Below are 24,959 nucleotides of genomic sequence, written 5' to 3' on the forward strand. Positions count from 1 at the left end.
TATATATCAGATACTGATAAGTGCCATGGAGAAAAAAAAAATGGAGGGAAGAGAGATAGGGAGCAACAGGCTGCGGGTCAAGGAGGGTATGGAGTGATGAAACTTATTGATAAAAGAGTCAGTTGAGCTAGGGAGCTGAGAGTCACGAACAAGGGCTGATCTGGAAGCAATGGGTTTTTTGTGGCAATCGCCATAAATGGGGATGAGCTTACTGAGATTAGTTTTGATGATCTCAAGATGGATTGTGATAGGGCCTGCATGCACTCCTGCTGATGGAGGAGTGGAGGAAGAGTGGGCAGGTCTTATCAAAGTGCTCATATATCTTCAGTCTCTTCTACTTTACTGCATCTTTTTAGACAAGGATATTATAAATATGTCGTATAGGATATTATAAAGGATATCATAAATATCCTTAGATTAAAAAATAGAAAGAAAAAGTCCCATTTTCTTTCCTGGATTCTACTTGTTCCTTAAACAGTTTTCTAATCTTTCTCCTCCTGAAGCAAAGCTTAAGTTTTAGGAAACTACACTTGCTCCATTTACTTCTTCGTTATATAGACTCAATTCCTTGCAAACTGTTTTCCACCCCGACCACGGTAACTTCTGATTGCTAAATCCAGAGACCTCCTCTCTCTTCACATCCTACTTAATGGACCCACTGCAACTGAAAGTTCCTTCTCAAACTTGATCACATTGTGGAACTGGTGACACCATGCAGATCAAGCTCCCTGCCTCTCAGAAACTTCTGCTGCTTAGTTTGTTTGCCTGCTCTTTATTCTGCCCACTCCTTAGTTACTTCCCAAAACTCTGTCAGAGTTGTTTTCCTTCTTCTTTCCTTCCACTAGTACTCTCACCATTAATCCATAACTCAAAATCCTTTTGTCTGATGGCATGGATTCCCATGAAGTACTTGCAAAACAGACAAAGTTCTTGAAATTCTGTATGAATAGAAGGGGTGCCAGACTAGACTGAAAAGGACAGAGAAAAGATGAATTGAAGGAAGAATAACTCCAATGACAGAACTTTGGAATCAGAAGTCTGGACTAAAGAGATCTCCTTGGACCAAGAAAATGGGCCCACCCATGCGTGTGGAAAAGACGGGTCTATGGCTGCACTTGGAGAGGGCATGTCTTCCATCCTGATGTTTTGAGAGTGCCACCAACACTACAATACTTGGAGGGGTGGGCCCTATGCCCCAGTGTCCACTGCCACCACCACTACAATGCTTGGAGAGGGTAGGGCTGATGTCCCAGCATTTGCAGAGAGCTTGGCCACCATTCTGATGCTCAGAGAGGGTGGCCACCATTCTGATGCACAGCATCCAGCAAGAGTATGGCTGCTGCCCCAATTCTTGGAAAGGGTGGGGCTGCTGCTCTAGCTGGGATGGAAAACAAAACATTAATCCACAGATGATTCTCAGACCTTGAGATCTAATGGAGTTTGCCATGATGGTTTTCAGACCTGCTTGGGACTTGCAGCCCCTGTTTTACTTCAAATTCCTCCCTTCTGGAATGAGAATGTTTTAATTTATGCCTGCCCTATCACTGCATTTTGAAAGCAGAAAACTTGTTTTCTAGGTTTCACAGGTCTACAGATGGAGAGGAATTCTGCCCTAGGGCTGACCACACACATAATTGATTCTGAAGAGACTTTGTTCTTGGAATTGTTATTAAAATGACTCAAGGCTTTTGGGATGTTGTAATAGGGGAATGTATTTTGCATGTGGGAAGAACATGTCCTTTTGGTGTTCAGAGGGTGGACTGTGGCAGAAAAGTATGTTCTTAATTTTAACCCACATTCCTCTAGGTATAACTTTATTGTAAATAGGACCTCTTGTAGATGCTATTATTAGTTATGGTGTGGCACAAATGAATGAGGGTGGGTCTTAATCCAGATTACTGGAGGTCTTATAAAGAGACTATAGAAGTCACAAAAGTGAGCAAGAAGAGGATATTGCCATATGATGGGAAGCAGAGATAAACCAAGGAACCCCAAGGACTATGGCAAACCTGCACCAAATGTTAATGACCCTGGGAGAAAGCGTGGTCTTATAACACCTTGCTTTGGATGTCTGGCCTCTGAAGTTGTGAGCTAATAAATTCTTGTTGGTTAGGTCAACCCATTGTGTTGTATTTGTCATAGCAACCTGGCAAACTAAGACAGTTTATTAGTTTGATGAACAAGTTTTAAATATTTAGATTTATGGTAGGTGGCCTTCATTTGTACTATTACCCTGGGCCCTGCAAAGGTTAGGGGCAGATCTGCCTTCGTATTTAAAGGGGGGAACAATATGAATGAGGTTGGGAGAATTAAATAAGATAATGTATGTAATGTGACTAGCACAATACTTGATATAGTATTTAGTCAATGTTATTTTCCTTCCCTTATCACACATTATAATCATTTTTTTCTCTTCTAATAGAATAAACCCCTTGAGTACAGAGACTATTTCTTGCTTATTTCTACCTCAATGACCAGCATAGTACCCAGATATTCATTAAATGTTCATGAAATGAATATATGAAGTCCTAGAGAAACTAACCCTACCACTTCTCAAACTTTCATCTCTTTCCCACAGTCAGGGCCTGAATTCAGGCTCTGACGAACTGTTCTCTACAGTCATATAAAAGCCTCCTATTTGGTATCCCTCCTCCAATCTCTTGGCCTCTGATGTACTATAAGACAATTATTAAGAATTGTGAATTCATAAGCTTTCTAATCAATAGTATCTACTGTTTCAGCCTAGAATTGTGAATGATTAACTTGTCCTTTGGAATGTTGTAATGCTGTATGCAGGCAACCTGTGTCACTTGCATGTCCTGTGTGTATCCTTGTAAAACAAAAAGCTGAAAACCTTTATGTTCCTATTCAATGCACCATGAATAGAATAGAACAAAGAACGCTTGAGACACGTGTCTTTCCTGTGGAGGGCTGTCCACTCCCACCACCCCCCCGCCCACCACGCCGGATGGATTCGGTTACTTTTGATGAGGTTGCAAGACTCATTGGAGTTCTGAGGTTCGGAACCCCTTAAAAGGGATGGTCCCCAAGCTGCCAGTTGAAGTCTCACCCAGGAGAAATGTGCTGCCTGGGACTGGTTTTCCAATTAGGACTCTGATTGGCTGTAAAGGGACTTCCGGGCCTTGTGAGAGATCAGATGTTGTGTTTTCCTTGATTTGGTGAGTGGTTGTATATACTTTCATTCTTTCCTGTGTCTTTGATTACTTTCTTTTGTAATTGCTCAATTGTTATAATCATTTGATGTAACCACAAAATAATCTGACTGAATAAAACTGCCTTTGCACAGCATATAGAGTTTTTGTCTCTTCCTTAGCAAAACATTTAATAAAACTGCCACTGCACAGCATTTAGAGTTTCTGCCTCTTCTTTAGCAGAACAGCCCTCCAACCAACTTTTATAATGGCTCAGGCTATCTTCCAAAAATATTGGTGAGACTAAGAAAAAAACCTCTATATCCATTGAAGGGTTTCTACTGACCATTCATCCATCCACCAAGTATTTACTGAGACCCTATTCATTCTATCAACCAATATTTGATAACTATGTATGGACTATCTCTGTAGTCTCTAAAGATACTAAAACAGATAACTTTGTCATTATATTTATAGAACTCTCTTCTAGTCTTGTAATAAAGACTAAGTGTCAACAGAGTTAAATTCAAAACCTTAGATCTGACCTGAAACATTCACACTTATGTCCTGCAACCTCAGATACATCTGCCTCCCCTTCCTTACATCATCCTGACTCCATACTCCTTGTGGTATAGCCACATTAGATTATTTATCATTCCCAGAACATCTTATGCAACTTTTGTTCTATGGTAGCTTTGAACTTGATAAGTTTTGCATCCTGAAATGCTTTTTCATTTTCTACTCAGTTGATCAAAACCTTACTATTGTCAGCTACAATCTCAGAGAAACATCCCTACTCTCTTAGTCATAATTAAATGATCATCGTTCTGCATTCCCATGACACTTTGTTCATATTCCCATCATAGTGAGTTCACTATATTTTGTGTTTTAATTAGCTGTTTGACAGATTATTTCACAGGACGGGAAATATGTTTTATTCATCTTAGTGTACACCTCATGCTGTCACGAATGTCTGCTGAATAAATATTTGCTAAATGAATGAACGGGTTGATGAATAAATGATGTATAGAGAAGCAGCAAGAGAAGTATTAGTTTTTAATCTGGAGTTCAGGATTCCAGGGTGGGCTTACCACAAACCAGCTGCGTAAACTAGGGAAGTCATTGAAACTCCTGAGCTTCAGTTACCTGTCATGAAAGTAAAAACACTGTTTCTTAAGTATCATGTAACCCCAAAATTTTATGTATAATTATGTTTAGAGAAAATGAAGAAAAATTTGTGAGATTTGAAGAAAACTAGATATATAAGTAACTTCCGTGATTCTTTACCAACTTAGAGGTCCTTTGCTTTTTAGGAACTAAAAAAATTAAAAACCAGACCAGATTTGTATGGAAAATCACTATTCTTGATACCAGAGCCACCAGCTCCAGTTTTCCATGAACACTAAAATCCTACATGCATTGAAGAAAGTTCTTTGAGTACTAGAAGGCTCAAAGACCACCTTCTTCATCAAATCTTTCTTTATTTATATATTTGGCTGAATCTTTTCCTTCCTGTAAACACGCATCTTTTTCTTCCTTCCCCCTCTGTTGCTTCATTTTATTTCTTTTACTGTTCATAGACTTTTAACAAATAATGAAAAAGTTTATCTGTATTTTCTAACTTGTCCTCAATAAACATGTTGACACGTGAAAGAAAAGAAAAGCTAATAAAGAGAAAAATAAGTTAATAAATATAAGGCATATTCTGATGGTTTACAAATCAGAAATATAAGTACATATTATATCTTTCTAAATACTAAATCTCAAAGCAGATTGCTATTATAAAAAATCCCTGTATTCTTATGCTTTTGCCTTCCTGTTTGAAAAGCAATTTAAGATAGTGAGAAATTAAGACCTTATTGTTATTATTTTCATCTTGTACAAGTATTTATTAAGGATCTATTAAAACTAATTGCGGGAAAACTTTAGTCAGGAAAAGACACTTTAAATTAGGAAGCTTACAGTAAATGAAAGAATGAACTGCAAAACACCAAAAAGAGAAGAATGTATTAAAATTACTTTTGGTTAATCACATTTTCACCACATTGCCCCCAAGTTCTGAAATATATAGCTGCTTTATAAGCAGCTAGAAGATAAACTATTTGAAGCAAGGGCCACATTTCATACTGTGTGTTATCTTTAGCGCTCAGCACAGCATCTTCTATTAGTGAGATGCTCGGTCCATGTTTATGACGAAAATTTAAGCATTTATAAATATAATCAAGGTTGATAAATTTATATTTTAAAAATTCATACATACAATGTTTTATTTTTACATAAATGAGATAATTCTCTTTATCTATCTACCAATCTATCTGTCTAGTTCTGAGATAGGTTTTTTTCAAGTGACAATGGAAATCATTCCATTTCATTCCATTAGATCATCTCATTCTTTTAAAACCTGAATAAAATATTCCATAAAATGGCTACATTATTTATATAATTATTTCTCTACTGGTAAGCATTTAGATCATTACCAATTTTGGACTCATAAAAAATGCTGTAAAACAAACAAACCTTGTATATACCTGTCTGGCACAGGCTATTTCTCTAGGACATGAGTGAATTTGATGGGTCAAAGAATAAGCACATTTACATTTTAATATTGTGATTGCCCTTCAAATTTCCGTAATAATTTACATTTCCAGCAAATGATTTTCTGACTCTTTGATCAATCAATTACACAGACAGAAATGCTAAAATATCTAACTATAAGTATGGGCTTATCTATTTTTCCTTTAAATTCTATCAGTCTTTTTTCATCTATTTGAAATTCTATTATTAGGGGCATAAATATTTAGGATTGTCATATCCTCTTGATGAATTGACTCCTTTTTATCTTCATGAAATGTCCTGTATGCCTGGTAATAGACCTCATTTTGAAATCTACTTTGTCTCATATTTATATAGCCAGTCAAGCTTTCTTTTTCCTTCTTTTTTACCTTTAGTTTATCAAGGTTGTATATTTATATAATTTGTTTTTCCCCTTCCCCTCCTCCCTTTATGCCATCTGTGATGTCTTCTCATTTTCTCTCCTCTAGGATTCACCGGGATTCGATCCTGGAGACCCCTGATGTGGAGAAAGGTAATTGCACCACCTCAGTTCCTTCAAGATTGTATATTTAATATGGTGTTCTTGTACTTGTAGACTGCTTGTATTTAACCTGGCTTTTCTTTTTGAATCCAATCTGAAATCTCTGCCTTTTAAATGAATGTTAAGACCATTTACATTATGGATATGGTTGAGATTAAATCTACCATATTACTTGTTTTCTATCTAAGATAAATATAATATTAAAGCATAAGATTCACTTATGAATAAGTAGTATATAGTATAGCAGGGTATTAATAACTTTATACTGAAAGAATAAATGGCCAATGAATTCATCCACACATGAATTTGAATTCTATTTGACTCTGAGCAAGTTATTAATCCTGAGTCCCAACTTTAATTTCTGAAAATGGAAATACATAAGACCAACTTATTTATTGGGTTGTAGTGAAGCACAAATGAGTTAATGTATTTAAAGTTCATCAGTCTAGTGTTTAGCACACAGCAGATGCTCAATAACCTATAGCTGTTTTATTCTCTCAGAAGAGAGAGTACTACATTTAAGTATCAGCTTAAACCTAAGAAACTTTTTCTTTGTCACTTTTAGATAAGGGTACACTTCAGCTGAGTCAAGCGCAGTTAAGGCTTAAGACACCAAAAAAGGGTGCATAGGCCAAAGTCAATTCAGGCAAACAAAAGCAGGAAACAAAAGAAGCAGTGAAAAATCTATTAACATTGTAGGGTACACACCACCTAGAACATTACTTGACCTCATAGGTTATGTTCTTGGGCGGTTTTTCAAAGTCCTTTCCTTTGCCTTTCCTCACTTCAGTCTCTCAAGAGTAGAATTTCATTTACCTGGCCACTACCCAAGAGTGTATTCCTAACAGGCAACGAGATGCTTGGGACACTGTCTCTTATCTGGCTGCTCTCATAGTTCTACAAGTCTTCTCTGAGTGATTATTTTCAGATGCTAACCTTTCCTTACCCATCTGAAGGAAGTCTAAAGTATTAACTGTATATTCCATTTAATATGACTAACTTTATAAAGTAATGACTTAATGGTCCTTTGACAAAGCTCAGAATGGTGAACATTGTCAACAAAAATAAATCCTGAACTAGATGAGATATAAATAGTAAATATGACTCAGAAAGTACCCCAAATATTGACATGCTTTGCATTTACTAAATATTTTCCCTTCACTTCTTCACGCTCTCTATTAATACTTAGTATTTATAGTTGTACAACTCTTGTGTCTGATTCACTTCAATTACACTCCAGTTGAGAGCAAGTTTTTACACTCTTTCATTTGGGATTACTTGGAACAGTTTATTTTATTTGTTGAAATAATCATTTCCTCTGTTTATTCTCATTCCACATGTAGCCTACAGGTTAGTAAGAGTAGGGATTAGGACAATGGTTAAACTAAATTGTTTTCTAGCTATTTCTGTTATCTTTCTGAACTAGAACTTCATATTGTGACTTTGTTACTTTATTTCAGTGGTTAAAATTTCCCAAAATATCAGAACAAACCCATATTTAAACACTAAATTAAATAACAGGCATTAAATGGATTTTTAAAGGACTTTGGATTATGAGATTTTAACTTATTTAATAAAGATGGCAAAGTACTTTGCTATTTATCAACTTGACACTGAAAGGAGATTTAAGACACATTTTCATTTTTTTCATCAAGAGCCTTTCTTGATCTTTGTTGTGAGGGGTGGTCCTGTGCACTCTTGGCTGTTTAGCAGCAACCCTGGCCTCTACTCACAAGTTACCAGCAATGTCCTCCTCCAGTTGTGTCATCAGATATTGCCAAAAGTTCCTGGGGTATAAAATCATCCCTGGTTGAGAACCATGCTCTAGAGTCCTGAAATTCTCCTGATGTTCACAACAATTAATGATCTTCTCCTGTCTGGTGGCATTAGCAAATTGTGAAGGTTGGCTATCACTTTCAATTAAGTCTCAGTCAGATCTATGTGTATTTTTCTTGTAAGTCTGGTCTCTTTGCTTCAATTCATGCTCCTCTCTATTATGCAGAATTCATTCCCTCATTCATTCTCTCACTCATTCAATAATGTTTCCTGACTAGTGACTTTATACCATGCATCATTCTAGGCATTATGTTGGCAATCAAAACAGTTAAGGCTCTTGCTGGGTCTTACAGATTATGTTTAAGTGACACTTTTATCCTATCCTGATCTTTTAAAAAAATTAATCAGGAATTGGAGGAGGGATGCCACCAGAAAAGGGAATTCCAAAATTCCATTCTACTTAAGCAACAATTTTGCCAGCAATAATTTTAGAAAATTGATACCTAATTTAAAAAACTTAAAACAAATATGGAAATGCTTGACGTGGCATTTTAACTTACTTGCATACCATCCTTCACTCCCCAGCTGTGAAGATGATGGTCTGCATTTCTGGTGCTGTTTGCTTGTGCCAAAGGAAGCAATGTGGACCTTGTTATAAAAAAAATTGTGGTTGTGTGTTTTGGTCTGTCTAGTGGCTCCCTGAGGGATCAACTCAGGGGCTTGTCTTTTGTTTCACAGACCTTGGAGATTTCTCAGGACCAAAGTGACCTCCTGGGAGGCACTTGTCCAAAGCATTTAAAGGTAAATGTCCAAGCCACAGCTACCTGGGGCAAGCAATAACATCTAGGGCAAGCAGTAGACAGACAAAGTCCTGGGAAGGAAGAGTCTGGAGAAGGAGCAACATGGGGGCATAAGGGCTTTGAAAAGCTCCTGTGTATACCAGTTCAGAAAAGTCACTAAACAATCAACTACAATCCACAAGAAGCAACAACTTTTTGGGAGAAGAGAGACTATGATTTCCACCATTACCACATTATAATACTCACAATTTTTCATTCCAAACAAAAATTACTAGGCATGCAAAGAAATGAGAAAGTATGGCTCGTTCATAGGGAAAAAAGAAATGAGTTTAAACTTGTGATGGTTAGGCTAATGTGTCAACTTGGCCAGTTGTTTGGTCAAGCAAGCACTGGGCTAACTGTAATACAAAGGCATTTACGGACTTTAGTCACCATTGACTTTACTGCAGTAGTAAATCATAGATAGCTGATTACAATTACATCAGTCAGGGAGATTGCCATCAGCAATGAGTGATGCTTTAGCCAATCAGCTGAATGCCTTAAAAGGGGAAATGATTCCAGCATTGAGTAAGAATTTCCCAGCTTGTCTTTGGACAGTCAATGTCTTCCAGAACTCGTCAAGCACCTTCACTGGACTTTAATCAGAGCCCCTGGTGGCAGCCTGCCTGCAGAACCAGGACTTTTGCATCCCCATGGTCATATGAGAGACTCACAAAATTGCATACTATTGACAGATATCTCTTGTTGATTCTGTTTCCCTAGAAAACCCTGACTAATACAAAATTGTTCCTAAGGAAGCCCAGAAATTACTTACTAGACAAGATGTTAAATCAATTTTCTTAAATATGTTCAAAGAACCAAAGAAAACCATGAGCAAAGATCTAGAGGAAACCAGGAAAATAGTGCCTTATTCAAATAGAAAATACCAATAAAGAGAAAAATTCTGGAGTTGAAAAGTACAATAAAAAATTAAAAATTCACAAAAAGTTCAAAAGCAGATTTTAGTAGGCAGAACAAATCAGCAAACTTGAAGATAAATTAACTGAGATTATCCAGTCCAAAGAATAGAAAGAAAGAAGAAAGAAGAAAGCTGAAAAGAGCTGAAGAGACCTGTGGGACATCATCAAGCATACCAACACATGCAAAATAGGTGTCTTAAAAGAAGAGGAGAAAAGGAAAGGCAAAGAAAGTCTATTTGAAGAATAATGCTCAGAACTTCCCAAAATTGTTGGAAGACATGAATTTACATATTCAAGAAGCTCAATAAACTCCAAGATACACTCAAGAGATCCACACTGAGTTATATTATAATGAAAATGTTTAAAACCAAAGACAAAGAGATTCTTGAAAACAGCAAAAGAGAAGTGACTTGTCATATACAGGAGATCCTCAGTAAGATTAAGAGTCAATTTTTCATCAGGAACCATGGAATCTGGAGGCTGGGGAATGTTGAGTGGGAGGACATGTTCAATGTGCTGAAACAAACAGGTTTACCAAGAATTCTAATATTTGACAAAACTGTCCTTCAAAATGGAAGAAAGAATTGATTTATATATAAATAGAATATTTTTGAATTGTAAAAAGGAATAAGATACTGTTATATGCTACAACATGGATGAACCTTGAAGATATGTTGAGTGAAATAAGTCACACACAAAAGGACAGATATTATATCACCTCATTTATATGAAACAATTAAAATATTCAAATTCATAGAGCCAGAAATTAGAATACAGGTTACCAGGGGTAGTTGTGGGGGTAAGGGATGGAAAATTAATGCTTAAGATAGAGTTTCTGTTTGGAGTGATGGAAAAGTTTTGGTAATGGATGATGGTGATGGCAGCACAGCATTGTGACTGTATTTAACACCACTGAATAGTGTACTTGAAAGTGGTTAGATTATTAAATTCTAGCTTGTTTATATGTTACCAGAATAAAAATAAAACTATAGGATATAGTTATTATAATAATATTGTTTCATCAAGTGTCACAAAGGTACCCCACTAATGCAAAATATTTTTAATAGAGAAAACCATGGGTGTGTGGAGGGGTATATAGTAAATCTACACTTTCTATTGACATACAACTCCTCTAATAGATTTCTAAAAAAATTAATGAAGGTGATAAGGCATACCCAAATAAATGAAAGCTGATGGAGTACATTGCTAGTTGAACAGCCCTATAAGAAATGCTAAATGGAGCCCTTTAGGCTGAAATGAAAAGATACTAAGATGGTAACTCAAAACCATATAGGAAATATAGAGCATTAATAAAGGTAACTATATAGATAAATATAAAAGCCGATATTGTTGCATTTTTGGCTTATAACTATTCTTTTTTCCTATATGATTTAAATGCACAAAACAATAATTTCTATGAGCACCCAATGTACAAAGATATAATTTATGACAATTACACATAAGGGGCAGAGGAATTGAGATGTATAGAAACAAAGTTTTTGTATAGTATTAAAGCTAACTTGGCATTAATTCAACTAGACTGTCATATATTTAAGATGTTAAGTGTAATCTCCACAGTGACCACTAAGAAAATAACTTACAGATATACAGAAAAGGAAATGAGAAGGGGATCAAAATGGCACACTACAAAAATCCATTAAACACAAAAGAAGGCAGTTATGGAAAAACTGAGGAACAAAAAAGATATGGCACATAGAAAACAAACAGCAAAATGCAGAAATTCTTTGTTATCAGTAAATACTTTAAATATAAATGGATTAAAGTCTTCAATTAAAAGGCAGAGATTGGCAAAATGGATAAACAAACACAGCATGATCCAACTATATGCTGTCTACAAGAGACTCAATTTAGATGCAAAGATACAAATAAGTTGAATGTTAAAGGACAGATAAAGGTATTCCAGGTAAATAGAAACAAAAAGAGAGCAAAGGTAGCTACACTAAAATCAAACAAAATAGACTCTAAGTCAAAAATTGTTATGAGATAAATGACACTATATACCAATAAAAGAGTCAATCTATCAAGATGATATAATAATTATAAATGTATGCATACCTAACAACAGAGAAAGCACTAATAAGGAGGAAATTTATAGCTGTCTACTTTCAATAAGGGGGGAAATCTAACATCAATAACTTAGCTTTATACCTTAAGCAACTAGGAAAAAAGGAGAAAACTAAATCCAAAGCTAGAAGGAGATAGAAAAAAGGATTAGAGATAAATGAAATAGAGAGTAGGAAAAAAGAGAGAATCAATGAAACCAAAACCTGGTTCTTTGGTAAGCTTAATTAAATTGACAAACCTTTAGCTAGAGTAAGAAAAAAAGAAAGGAGATTCAAATTATTAACATCAGAAATAAGACTGGGTTCAAAGTTAACTCAAGAAGTAGTGAAAACAGTTATTGAAACAAAAACTTATACATGCAAGTTCAGAACATCATTATTTACAAGAGCTGAAAGGTAGAAACAACCCAAATACCTACCAACTGATGAACAGGAACAAAACTTTGTATATCCATACAATGGAATATTATTCAACCATAAAAAGGAATGAAATACTGATATATACATGCTACGACATGGATGAACCTTGGGAAAATTATGCTAAGTAAAAAAAAAGAAGCTTGACATAAGACCACATATTGCATGATTCCATTTATATAAACTATCAGCATAGTCAAATCTATGGAGACTGAAAGCAGATTAGTGGTTGCCAGGGGCTTAGGAGGGTTAGGGGGAGTGAAGTATGACTGCTTAATAGGTATGAAACTAGATAGTTGTGATAGTTATATGACATTGAGAATATACTAAATGCTATAGAACTGTACATTTAAAAATGGTTAAAATGGGGACTTTCATGTTATGTATCTTGTAGAAAAAAATTAATCAAATGATGTCAAATGATGTCACTCTCCTACTCAAAAACATTTACTGGCTTCTCATTAAACTTAGGGGCAAATCCAAGTTTTTTCTTACCTCATCTTATACCAGTTTCTGCTTTGCTTACTAATGCCAGTCACCCTAGCCAACTTCTTTTTCTTCAAACCACCAAGATTGTTCTTGTCTTAGACCGTTAAACATACTATATATTCCCTCTGGAATGGTCTTCTCTCCTTCTTTGCATGCCTCACTCTGCCTATTCTGGTCTCTGATCATACGCCACCTCCTTAGGGACACCTTTCCTGACTACTTTATCTAAAATAACCATGCCACCCCACCTCCCTGAAATCAATTTCTGTCTCCTTTTACTGTTCACTTATCACTCGGAAATTATTTTCATTATTTATTTATTTATTTGTTTATTATATGTCTCCATCACTAGAATGTAAGCTCCTTAGCAGCAGGTACTTTATCTCTGTTATTTATTGTGACTCCCCCCACCAAGAATAGTATCTGAGCCAGAGCAGGGCTAAATAAATATTTATTAAATGAACAAATAAAGCTAAATTATGCATGCTGAACAATGGAAAAAACAAAAACAAGAAAAGCTTATAAAATTTTTGCAAGAAATTTCTCTTATTCCAGTAAATTTGTTTGCCAGCTGTTTAGAGAAGGTCTATCTACTCACACTGCCTCAAATGAAGTGAAAGAGTAGTGCCTGATGCCATCATGGCTTATCATCTCCATCTGAGGGAAGGTAATCATAGGTGGAGAGGTGAGAAAACTTCTGGCCTCCTTGTAAGCACCACCAGGTCAGGTAAAGGAAATGTGTCAATGAGCATCAGACAAACCTTTCTGAGATCAAGGAAGCCAGACCTATTTTGTTGTTCATGGTTGTGGGAATGTCCTTGAGATTTCAAAGTAATCCAACTTTTGGGAGAGGTTGAAAACAGGGTGGGTAATATAAAAATGTTGCTTGGTTCTTCTGGGAGATTTATTTTGGTTGTTATTTTTGTGGAAAGAACATATCTCTGATGTAGTAATGGGAAGTAATTGCAAACAAAATTTCACTTCATATGGAATTTGGCACTTCAGTTCATATCTAATTCACACAGTAAGGAATAGAAAGTTCACATCAAAAGTGAGGTTGAATAAGGAATACCATAAATTGTAGAATCAAATAGTTTATTTTCCTGATAAATGACTAGAGCTTTCTTGTTGTCCAAAATGCTTATATTTGGGGGTAATAGAAATGATTTGGTATTGGATGGTGGTGATGGTAGTACAACATGGTGAATGTAATAACACCATTGAGTTGTATACTTGGAAGTGATTAAACTGGGAAATTTTATGTTGTATATATGTTACTACAATGAAAAAATGACAACAACCCTGGAACTATACAATACAAAGAGAGGAGTGAAACCTAATGTAAACTATGGACTTTAGTTAATAATATAATTATATTAATATTGGCTCATCAGCAATAACAAAGATACCACACTAATGCAAAATGTTAATAATAGAGAACACTGTGTGTTTGAGGGGGCATATGGAAACTGTACTTTCTGCATAATTTTTCTGTTAATCTACAACTTTCCTGAAATTAAGGTCTATTAAAAATTGTTTTTAAAATATTGCTTAGTACTGTCTTGGGTAAAGAATAAAGAGGACAGCAGGCTGACTGGTCTTTGTGTCTTCTTGTTCTGTAACTTCAGAGTCATTGTCCAGAGAAGAGAGTTTTCTCTGATTCTGGTGAGGTTCTAAAACAAGAAGTGATTCTGAATAATTAAGTTTATGAATAGTTGTGGGTTTGTTCCATTACGTAGCCAAACTATTTTTATTCTTAATGAAAATCTTTCTAGAACCTATTAGATACATCTTTAACTTCTAATATATTACCCACTTTTTTTTTCCAAAAGACACTATAATGAACTCAGTTACATTTTATGAGGCAATAGGGCATAGTGATCAAGAATGCAGCTTTTGAAGTCATATAATGTGGGTTCAAAGTCTGATTTTCCACTCACCAAGCTGGGCAAGTTAACACTCTGTGTCTCAGTTTCTTTATCTATAAATAGGGATAATAATAGTAACTGCCTCATAGGGGTTTTGTTAAGGATTAAATGAATTAAGACATGTAATATAATTAGCACACTGCCTGGTACACAGTACTGCTTGTAAAATGTTAGCTGCTGCTGCTATGATTATTATTATTTTTATTATAGCACTTTTGTTTTTTCTTGGTGCCTTGAGTTTACTATAAAGGTTTTAAGTTATTCTATGCTACAATCTAATGACACATTTAAACTATAAAGCGTTATTGGCTGTTATGTAAAATGGTCCCAGGCTGAGTTGCTGGTATGTTTTTATATGCCATTTTACAGTTTTTACAGTTTCCTTAGTGAGGCCTTTGATTTTTCACTCCTTACTGTTGCTGATCAGTTTGCCAGTCTGTATCAGCCTCTTTCCATGCTTCTATTTTTACAGGTGGCATAAAAACCAGTAAACCAAGTTTGCTAGAAACACGTTTTAAATAACAGTTAATATGTTCTTAACTAAGTTGAAGATTGAGAAGGAACTTGAGCCATTGCCATCTTCTTTGGTTGTTCAGAGGTATTTTCTATTTTCTTATTTTATGATTCTTTGACAAAGATTAAAAACGTATCAGAAAATTAAATTTCTGGGGATATAGAAATACATGCTGAAATCATAAAGCCTCTGATTTAGTTCAAATAAATACTTATTAAGCTCCCACTGTGTACTAGGTACTGAATGATATGGGTCTGAACTCAAGGAGCTTATGATCTAGAGGGGAAGATAAAGCATAAACAAAGATGTCAAGATAATATAGGAAGTGATATGAAATAGTAGGCCAGGTACTATAGGACTCTAGAGGAGGGGCTCCTAGCCTAACCTGAAGATTCAGGCAGTGCCTGAAGATGACTATGCCTGAACTGAGGCTTGATAGCCAGGCGAAGAAAGGTTGGGTGGGCTATCCCAAACACAGGAACAGGAAGCAGCACAGCACTTTTGTGAGACTACGTAGGTGTCTATGTAAAGAATAAACAGTTTGATACTGCTGGGATAAAAAAAAAAGTGAGATGAGGAATGGGGAGAAATGAAGCTAGAAAGCAGAATGAACAGGGGCCAACTCAAAAGAGGACCTTGGATATCATGCCAAGAAGTTTAGATGTTACTTGGAAAAAGAGGGGGAAGCATTAAGAAAACTTTAAGGAGATAAGTGGCAATTTTCAACTTTTTATTTTAGAAATATAGCTGAGACAGCAGTGTGAAAGACAGTTCAAAGCTAGAAAAGACTAGAGGAAAAGAGTCCAGTTAGGCGGTTGAGATAGGTCTCAAGGAGGGCACGGCTGGCATTTATGGTGAGCAGGAGAGGAGTCTCAAATATATTTGGAGGATAAATTGGAAGGCTTTTATAAATATTAGACAAGGTGGATTCAAGACCAAAGAAGACTCTAATGCAATTTCCAGCTTGAGTTCTTGGATAGATGACAGTGTAATTATCTGAGATAGGAAAAGCAGAGATTGGGGTTTTTTCAATTTCAATTTTTATTTTTTTTCTCATTTGGGGGTGGTGGGTGGTATGGGGAGATAAATTAATGAGTTCAGGAAGGGACTTGTTAGGTTTGAGGTAATTATGGAGTGGTCAGAACTGGAGACATAAATTCTAGTCATCAAATAGATAAAGCCATGAAAGCAGATGGAAGATTGTAAGAAAATATGTTAAAAGAGCAGCAGAACAAGGATGGGGTAGGGCGTTGAGGAACATCAGTGCTTGGAGGGCAGAGGAGGACAGCCTTTTTAAGAAACGGACATAACCACACTGAAAGGTACAAGGGAAGAAAAATGTGATGAAAGTTAAGTATGAGTTTTAGATGGTGGTCAATAAAGTAGTCAAACATGCCCATAACACTATCACTCTGCACGCACTCACTACATGTCAGGCACTGCGCTGTTTCATAAATTGCATCTCATTTAGTCTGTTACCCACATGCTACAGACAAGGAATCTGAAGTTCAGAGAAGTCATGTAACTTACCCAAGGTCATAGGGTGAGCTGGCAGAACTGGGATCTGACCCCAGATCTGCTGGATTATAAAGCCCATGTTGTTAACTCTGCTGGAGTAAAAGAACTTCTTCAGGATGCAACTTAATATTAACTTAATAAGGACTGCTAAACATTACTTTCCAGGAAGCTTATCTTAAAAACTATCTAATAATCTCAAATGAATAATTAATATCTAATGAGTTAATTATAATTTGATCACTTTATATAATCAAAATGGGTTATTTTGGTGACGTATTTCTTCCCGCCAACCGTTGTCTGCTCTCTGTGTCCATTTGCTGTGCGTTCTTCTTTGTCTGTTTGTCTTCTCTTTAGGCAGCACTGGGAACGGATCCTGGGATCTTCCAGAGTGGGAAAGAGGTGCTCAATCTCTTGCATAACCTTAGCTCCCTGGTCTGCTGCATCTCTCATTGTCCCTTTTTTTGTCTGTGTCGTCTTGCTGCACCAGCTCTCTGCTCAGGCCAGTTTACTGTGTAGGCCAGCACTCCTGCACAGGCCAGCATCCTCTTGGGCTAGCTTGTCTTCACCAAGAGCCCTGGGAATAGAACACTGGACCTTCCATATGGTAGACGGGAGCCCAATCACTTGAGTCACATCCGTTTCTCTTCATAAACTTTTTATTCCATAAATATCATACTGGTCAAATTATGAGAACAATAAAATATAATACAAGGAAATCCACTTAAGTTATTAGAGCACTGCTCCAACAAAGCCAAAAGGAGGGTCCTCAGTGGACTAGCTGGTGTTCTTCAGAGGAAAACTAAGTACCTTAGACTTAGACATCTAACTTGGCTTAGCTTTCTCTCAATTATTACTATTGGCTCCAAGAAGAACCAGAGGGGGTGTGCATTCTTTAATACAAACCTACTAAAAAAGTGGAAAAATTCATTAAAGTATGTATTCCATAAAAGGTGTATTTTAGATAATAAATTATTCATTTAAAGATAGAAAATAAGAAAGTCATGTTTCCATGAGAAGAGCTGTAATTTTCCTATTTCCCACTAGGGGAAGCAATAGCATTACTCACCATTTGGTGGATAAAAGACTGCATATTCTTCTAGCCCCAGTTTTCCTGTAAGAGAAAACCATAGGGGATTTTAATATAATTAAAAAAACAAATCTTTCAAATTAACTTATTTTGTGAATATACCAATAAATGGAAATTTTTAAACTACTATAGTAAAATCTGATTTCATTCCATGATACGGAATTATTTTGAAAAGATGCCAATAAGTAATTCTAATCTATTTATTAAAGCAAGTCCTAAGCTTTGCAATGCTTCATGAAGTTACATTTTTTATGAGACATGCTGAAAAGTTAAAAGTTAAATGTCTTTAATTTTATGATGGTCACATTTTCTGAATCCTGAAATAGTTCATATTGTATGAGAATGGAGCTAAATATTTGAAATCAGAATTGTTCCAGAAAACTAAAGTATGTTCACTATAATCAAAGGTTTAAAGGAGTTTTACCTCAAAACTTTTGAGGCTCTCAGTTTTTTCACATCTTCCATATTCATCTTCTGGTAGTATTTAAATTGCTGGTTTTTCTAACACATTTTAGTCTATAGAAAAGTCACATGCATTCTTGCATGGAGTTTTAAGTAAGATTTTAAGGTAATATTTAAATTTTTTTAAATTTTTATTTTTATTGGGGGTGGTGATAGGGAAGAGATGAAGAACAAGAAGCATGAGTAGTTTAGGTTAGAGTGGAGACAACAAGGACTGATCTTGTGAGCAAGGACAGAACAGAAAAATGAAAAACAGATTTCTGATACATAATAAATATATAAATGCACACATACATAAACATATAGATGATAGAGTACCTGTTGGATTCTCAATACTGGGTTAGGTGCAGAGAGGTAAACAAAATAAATATAAGGTCTGGTCTCTCAACCATGTAATTCAGACTAAAATATGAATGGGGTATGTTTGCTAAATTTTCTGGCATAGGCTTTAAGTATGTTAGAGGTTGAAAGGAGAGGGAAACTGATGGTGGACTGACAGACTTGATGAGATGTAAGCTGGTTCTTCAAGGACCTATAATTTTGGGGTAGAAGGGAGGAGAAGCCTCCATATATAGGGAATATAGGGAGGCTAGAATGAATATAGGGTATTATAGAATAATCAGGGAAACAAACTTAGCTAAGTTAAGACAGAACCAACTGATGGAGGGGTTAAAAGCCTGGCTGAGTTTAGAGGTGAGCCCATTAGATAATTAAGTTCTACAATCAATTTTTTGGCAGGAGACAACATTAACAAAATGAACAAGGACAGAAAAGGTTTCTTTAAGTTCAATTAAGAAGCAATATAAATGACAAGAGTCCCAAGTTAGGGGGAGCCCAACACTAGCAAAAAGTAATGTGGACCTGTCCTAGCGAAGGGGTTGGAGCAGTTAGGCAGACACACTGGACTTAGGACATTCAGGAAAAAACAGTTTCTTTCCCTATGGAAATAGAAGAATGACCACACATAATATGGCTATGAACTTTCAGTGCTAGGTGTTCACTACTTAATAAAAAAGCTAGGAGGAGCTTCCAGCTAAAATTCAGTTTCTAGGTAATGGCAAGATATTGTAATAGTGATATCTTGTAGACAACTAGTGATAAGGAGAAGAAAGCACTAAAAGAGAAATTAAAGAGCTAATAGCATATAAACGACAGCAAAAGTTTTAAGTGTGTTAGAAAATTTTAAGAGGACTATGGAAGGTAAAAAAAACGAAACAAAATCCTGTGATAAACTCATATTTAGAAGGGAAAATAAGAGTCAACAGATAGGACAGAAACAGCAATAAAGTAGAGAGCAAACAAGGAAGACAAGGTAACTTTTAAGTGCTACTTTTATGTGACTGGAAAGCACTTTTCTGTGATTTGTGATGAGTTAGTTGCATGAGCAGTGAGTTAGGTGAGAATGAAAGGATGGTTATAATCATCTGATAGAAATATAAATACTTTATGATAAAATTGCCAACACCAATATATGCTATAAAATAAACAAGCAAACATTCTTGTTAAGGTTATTTAAGTCTTAAAGAATATTTCCTTCATATTTCTAAAATTTTACCTCTTATGTATGATTTTGGTGGTGAAGCACTGTTGTATGCAAAGTGACCCAACACAGATGTATCTCGGGAAAAACAAAGTAATACCTGGGTATAACATTGGAAAAAAAACAAAACAAAAAATTAAAAACTGTTTTAAAACCAGATAATAATGCATTGCTATTTCCTGCCTGGGGGTGTTAAAGTTCAGTACTGTGCCTTGCAATAGGAAGAATGCCTTCTATTGGTATGCCTAGTGTAAATGTACCAGTGGCATACCAACTACGGATGGAAATTCATTCTAAGATTTCTTAGTGTTTGCCATTTACACCTTGAACAACAGCAGAAAATGCAGGTTGGTAACTACCAGTTAATCTATCTATTTTCTTTCTGGAAAAGAGAAATACTTGGAAGAAATTTTAACAGGTGAAAACTGAATAGGGCAGTCTGTAGGTAACTACAGCAATTTGAAAAGTGCAGGAAAGTGGAACTAGATTCATCATGGGGATGCAGCAGGCAGTTGGGCATGTCAGGGTAGGAGGGCTGACAATTCGTTGTTTTAGAAGGGATGGCAGCAGCAGTAGAACAAAATCACAGCCCAATGTACTACGGAAGCTGATTGTCCTGTCTAGCAGGTAAAACGTGGCAATGCTACCTGGAGACAAAAATAGGCAAAAATTCAAGATCAAGGATGTCCATTATGGGGACTGGATTGCTGACATCAGCCCTGGGTTTTGGGGACAAGAGACTCAACAGTGGGCTTAAAACATTTAAGAAACTATTTTGTAAACAGATGTGCTACCATCTAGGCTCTGTTGTTACATTTATAAAGCACAGGAAGAGTAGATTTAGGATCATTCTTAAGGGACCCAGGATTTTTTGCATGGTCAATGAGCAGTGGCTTAAACTTAAAGTCACCAGCTAAAGCTTTGAAGCTCTGAAGTCAGGCATTGACTTTTCTATAGCTATGGAAGTCCTAGATGGCACCGTCTTCTAATATAAAGCTGTTTCATCTACACTGAAGATTTGTTGTTTAGTACATCCACTTTCATCAATTGTCTTAGCCAGATCTTCTGGATAACTTGCTGCAGCTTCTACATCAGCACTTGCTGCTCCACCTTGAACTTTTATGTTATGGAGGTGGTTTCTTTCCTTAAACCTCATGAACCAACTTCTGCTAGCTTTAAATTTTTCTTCTGCAGCTTCCTCACCTTTCTCAGCCTTCACAGGATTGAAGACAGAGTCTTGCTCTGCATTAGGCTTTGGCTTAAGGGAATGTTGTGGCTGGTGTGATTTTTCTATCCAGACCTCTAAAACTTTCTCCATATCAGCTAAAAGGCTGTTTCATTTTCTTATTATTTGTGTGACTGAAGAAGCACTTTTAATTTCCTTCAAGAACTTTTCCTTTGCATTCAAAACTTGGTCAACTGTTTGGTTCAAGAGGCCTGGTTTTCAGCCTATCTCAGCTTTCAATATGCCTTCCTCACTAAGCTTAATCATTACTAGCTTTTAATTTAAAGTGAGAGGCATGCAACTCTGTCTTTCACTTGAACATTTAGAGGCTGTTGTAGGATTATTAAATACTCTTTGTTGTTTTAAGCCACTGAGATTTTGGATTTACATGGTATCATAGCATAATTTAGACAATCCTGATTAGAAAAGAAAATTTCTTCTAGCATTTTAAAGATTCATTTTGTGATAAAATTAAACCATCTGAAATTTATTTTGAAGTTAGACTGGAGTTCGAATTATAGCTCTGCCATTTACTAGCTGTATGACATATGGTAAGTTACTTGATTTCTTGGTTTCTGTTTCCTTATATGTAATACGTATGCAATAATACATACATCAAAGCTTACTGTGGGGATTAACTAAGTTAATATATATATAAAGTGCCTAAAACAGTACCTAGCACATGGTAAGTATTATAAAAATGTTAGCTGTGATTATTGTTACTACTATTACTAGTACAGTAAGGAACTATAGTTAAGGAAACTGGCATATTTCCTTAACTTGAAATTCTATTTTTCTCCATTTTTGGAAAAATTCTCAGCCATTATCTTTTTGAATGATGCCTCTTCCCCATTTTATTTGCTTCACTGTACTCCTAGGAGATATAAGATTGATCTACACTCATTAAATATGCCATTACTTTTACTAATTTGTGCTCCATTCTGGATAACTTAGATTTTTTTAAAATCAGTTCACTAATCCTCTCCTTGCACTTCTACTATGTACCAAGCTCTGTTCTAGGTATTCATCAAAGAAAAAAACCAAAAACACTCCCTCGAGGAGCTTAATTATGGTGAAGGGGGTTAATAAATAGTAAACATAATACATAATTACATTATATAGTATATTAGGTGGTAAGAGCTATGGGGACAAGGTAAAGGAGAATCGTGATTGCCATTTAAAAGGTGGTGGTCAGGGTTGGCTTCATTGAGAAAGTGACATCAAAGACTTTTTGAAAGTTTGCATTTAAATATCTGAGGGAAGAGCCTTCCAGGCACAAGAACTAGCAAGTGCAAAGGGGCAGGGAGGAACCATGCCCTGTGGGTTGGAGAAATAGCATGGCTGTGGCTAGAGTAGGTGAGTGGGGATAGATATGTAAGAGGTAAAGAGAGGCCAGATGTTGGTCCCACATGTGGGACCTTGCAGACCACTGTCAGGACTTTGGATTTAACCCTGAATGAAATGGGGAGCTATTGCAGGCTTTTGAGTGGAGAAGTAAAATGACCTAACATATACTAAAAGAATCACTCTAGCTACTACTGCAAAGAGAACTGGCCATGGAAGTACAAAAGCACAGGGACCCTTTGGGAGACTATTAATAGTGGCTTGGACTAGGATGGTAGTTAGTGATGAGTGCTGTGATGCAGCACCCACATTCCTTTTTGGAAAGGACTAATTACAGCTGCTGGGAGTACTGCAGCAGACAGCCCTCAGCTGCCCTCAATTACCAGCTCCTTTCAGGGATTACACTGAAGAGTATGCATGCCTCAGCAGGATCCCAGAGACAGCCAAGTAGATACAACCCCAGGTACCGGTGCTCCTGAGGGCTATGGAAACACACAGGTTTTATGATCATGGCAATTGGCTCTGGAGTTCAGTGCCTTGTCAGTGGGCCCAACCTGGGAATGTGTGTTCCTGAGTGTGATGGAGTTGGACTCAGATGTGAACTTTCTACACATGCCTCTTCTGTCACTTTTACTGAACCTGTGATTGGTGCTGGGGTTGATATATACCCAGGAGACTTCAATCTCTGGACTGGCCATGTGCCACCTGGGCCCTGAGGTTCAGCAGAGTTACAGCTCCTGCTCTCCGGCTTGTTGGACTTGCACAGGTCAGCTAACAGGGAGGTGAAGATGGCCAACCACCACGCCAGGGAACCAAAAGTGCCTACAACTCCAAGCAGGAAAATCTCATCCATCAACCATGTATCGGGATCTAAGCCCCTCTCAATAAAGAGGTGGAGCAACATCACCAACCCAGGGTCCACAGGATGGAGGAATAAAATATGGATTAGAAAGAACTTACTGGTATTCTACTTTTGAACTATTGTGACTGGTAATGGAAGAAACTGTAGCACTGATCTTGAGAAAGTGGCCAAGGTAGTTGCTGAGGGCAGGGAGAGGGAAGAAGAGATGAGATGCGGGGCCATTTTCGGGACTTGGAGTTGTCCTAAATGATACTGCAGGGACAGATGCTGGACATTATATATCCTGCCATAACCCACTGAAAGGACTGGGAGAGAGTAAACTACAATGTAAACTATAATCCATGCAGTACAGCAGTGCTCCAAAATGTATTCACCAAATGTAATGAATGTACCACAATGATGAAAGAGGTTGTTGATGTGGGAGGAGTATGGGGATGGGAAGTGGGGTATGTGGGAACCTCTTATATTTTTTAATCTAACATTTTTTGTGATTTATATATCTTTTTTAAAAAGACAACTTATTAAAAATAAATAAAAGAAAAATATTTTTAAGAATTATACTTTGATTGTAGTGTATAAAGAGTTGGTATAAAAATGGATGTTATCAAATACCATCTCAAATATATGTTGGCATCCATTGAGATAATCATATGATTTTGATCTTTTGACCTATTAAGGTGATGAATATTTTCCAATAATCTAGCAAAATCATGAGGCTTTAAAAAATCCTAAATCCAAAAAATTTTATTGAGCCATCAAATAATATTACTTTCTTCCCTTGCTAAACCTTCCTAAGCCATTGCGGTAGGTGGAATAATGTTCCCCCAAAGATGTCCGCTCCTTATCCCTGCAACAAAAGGAATTCTGCAGATGTGACTAAGTTGAGGATCTTGAAATGGGGAGATTATCCTGTATTGTCTGGTGGGGACCAATGTAATAACAAGGATCCTTATACATGAAAGAGGGAAGCAGGAGGGTCAGACTCAGAGAGAGACCAAGTTGATATATTGCTGGCTGTGAAGATGGAGGAAGGGACAGAAAAGATACCGAAGCATTCTAGAAGCTGAAAAAGGAAAGAATTCTCTTCTAGGAGCTCCAGAAGGAATGCAGCCCTATCAACCCATTGATTTTAGCCCTGTGAAACTCATTTCAGACTTTTGACCTTCACAGCTATAAGAAAATAAATTTGCATTGTTTTAAGCCACTAAGTTTGTGGTAATTTTTAACAGAAGCAATAGGAAACTAAAGCAAAATGATGCAAAGGAAACTGTACTTACAATATCTTTAAATCATTGCCTAGAGGGAAACAATCCCTAAAGAAATGTTTGTATTAACGTCACCTTAGTTTAACAGGCTTGTAACAGGCTTGGGAGCATTGTAATTTCAGGAGGAGCTATGTGCTTAAATATATCTATCCCCTATAATCTCTCTTGCCCTAGAGAAGACAGCTGAGACTGCTTTAAAGAGAATACTAGTGGGACTGTAAGGTGATAATGCCAGGGGTGGTATGTTAGACAGTATGTACTAGTATGCCATCCTGGAATACGAGCAAAGCGCTGCCAACTAACATGTGTTATTTCAACTTCTGAGATTCCAGTTTATGTATCTGTAAAGAAATGACAGTTCAATGGTAATTGATAGAAAATGTGATAATATGAAGATGACAATTTCAATCAAAATAACTAGAAAATTTAACTTTTAATTACTT

At 36.4% G+C, this 24,959-nt stretch overlaps 1 protein-coding gene across 4 annotated transcripts in view; it reads right to left on the reverse strand.

The window, feature by feature from the left end:
* Positions 1-24,959, reverse strand: part of TBC1D19 (TBC1 domain family member 19) — a 154,565-nt gene that overhangs the window by 24,214 nt on the left and 105,392 nt on the right. For all 4 annotated transcript variants that reach the window (XM_058300110.2, XM_004452239.5, XM_004452241.5 and 1 more), the window contains 2 exons: positions 19,836-19,920; positions 17,798-17,842 (listed from right to left, as the gene is read on the reverse strand). In XM_058300110.2, the coding sequence (XP_058156093.1) occupies positions 17,798-17,842; positions 19,836-19,920 (130 nt within the window). The remainder of the gene's footprint in view (positions 1-17,797; positions 17,843-19,835; positions 19,921-24,959) is intronic.

This window comes from Dasypus novemcinctus, chromosome 1, assembly GCF_030445035.2.
Source record: "Dasypus novemcinctus isolate mDasNov1 chromosome 1, mDasNov1.1.hap2, whole genome shotgun sequence".
NCBI classification, from domain to species: Eukaryota; Metazoa; Chordata; class Mammalia; order Cingulata; family Dasypodidae; genus Dasypus; species Dasypus novemcinctus.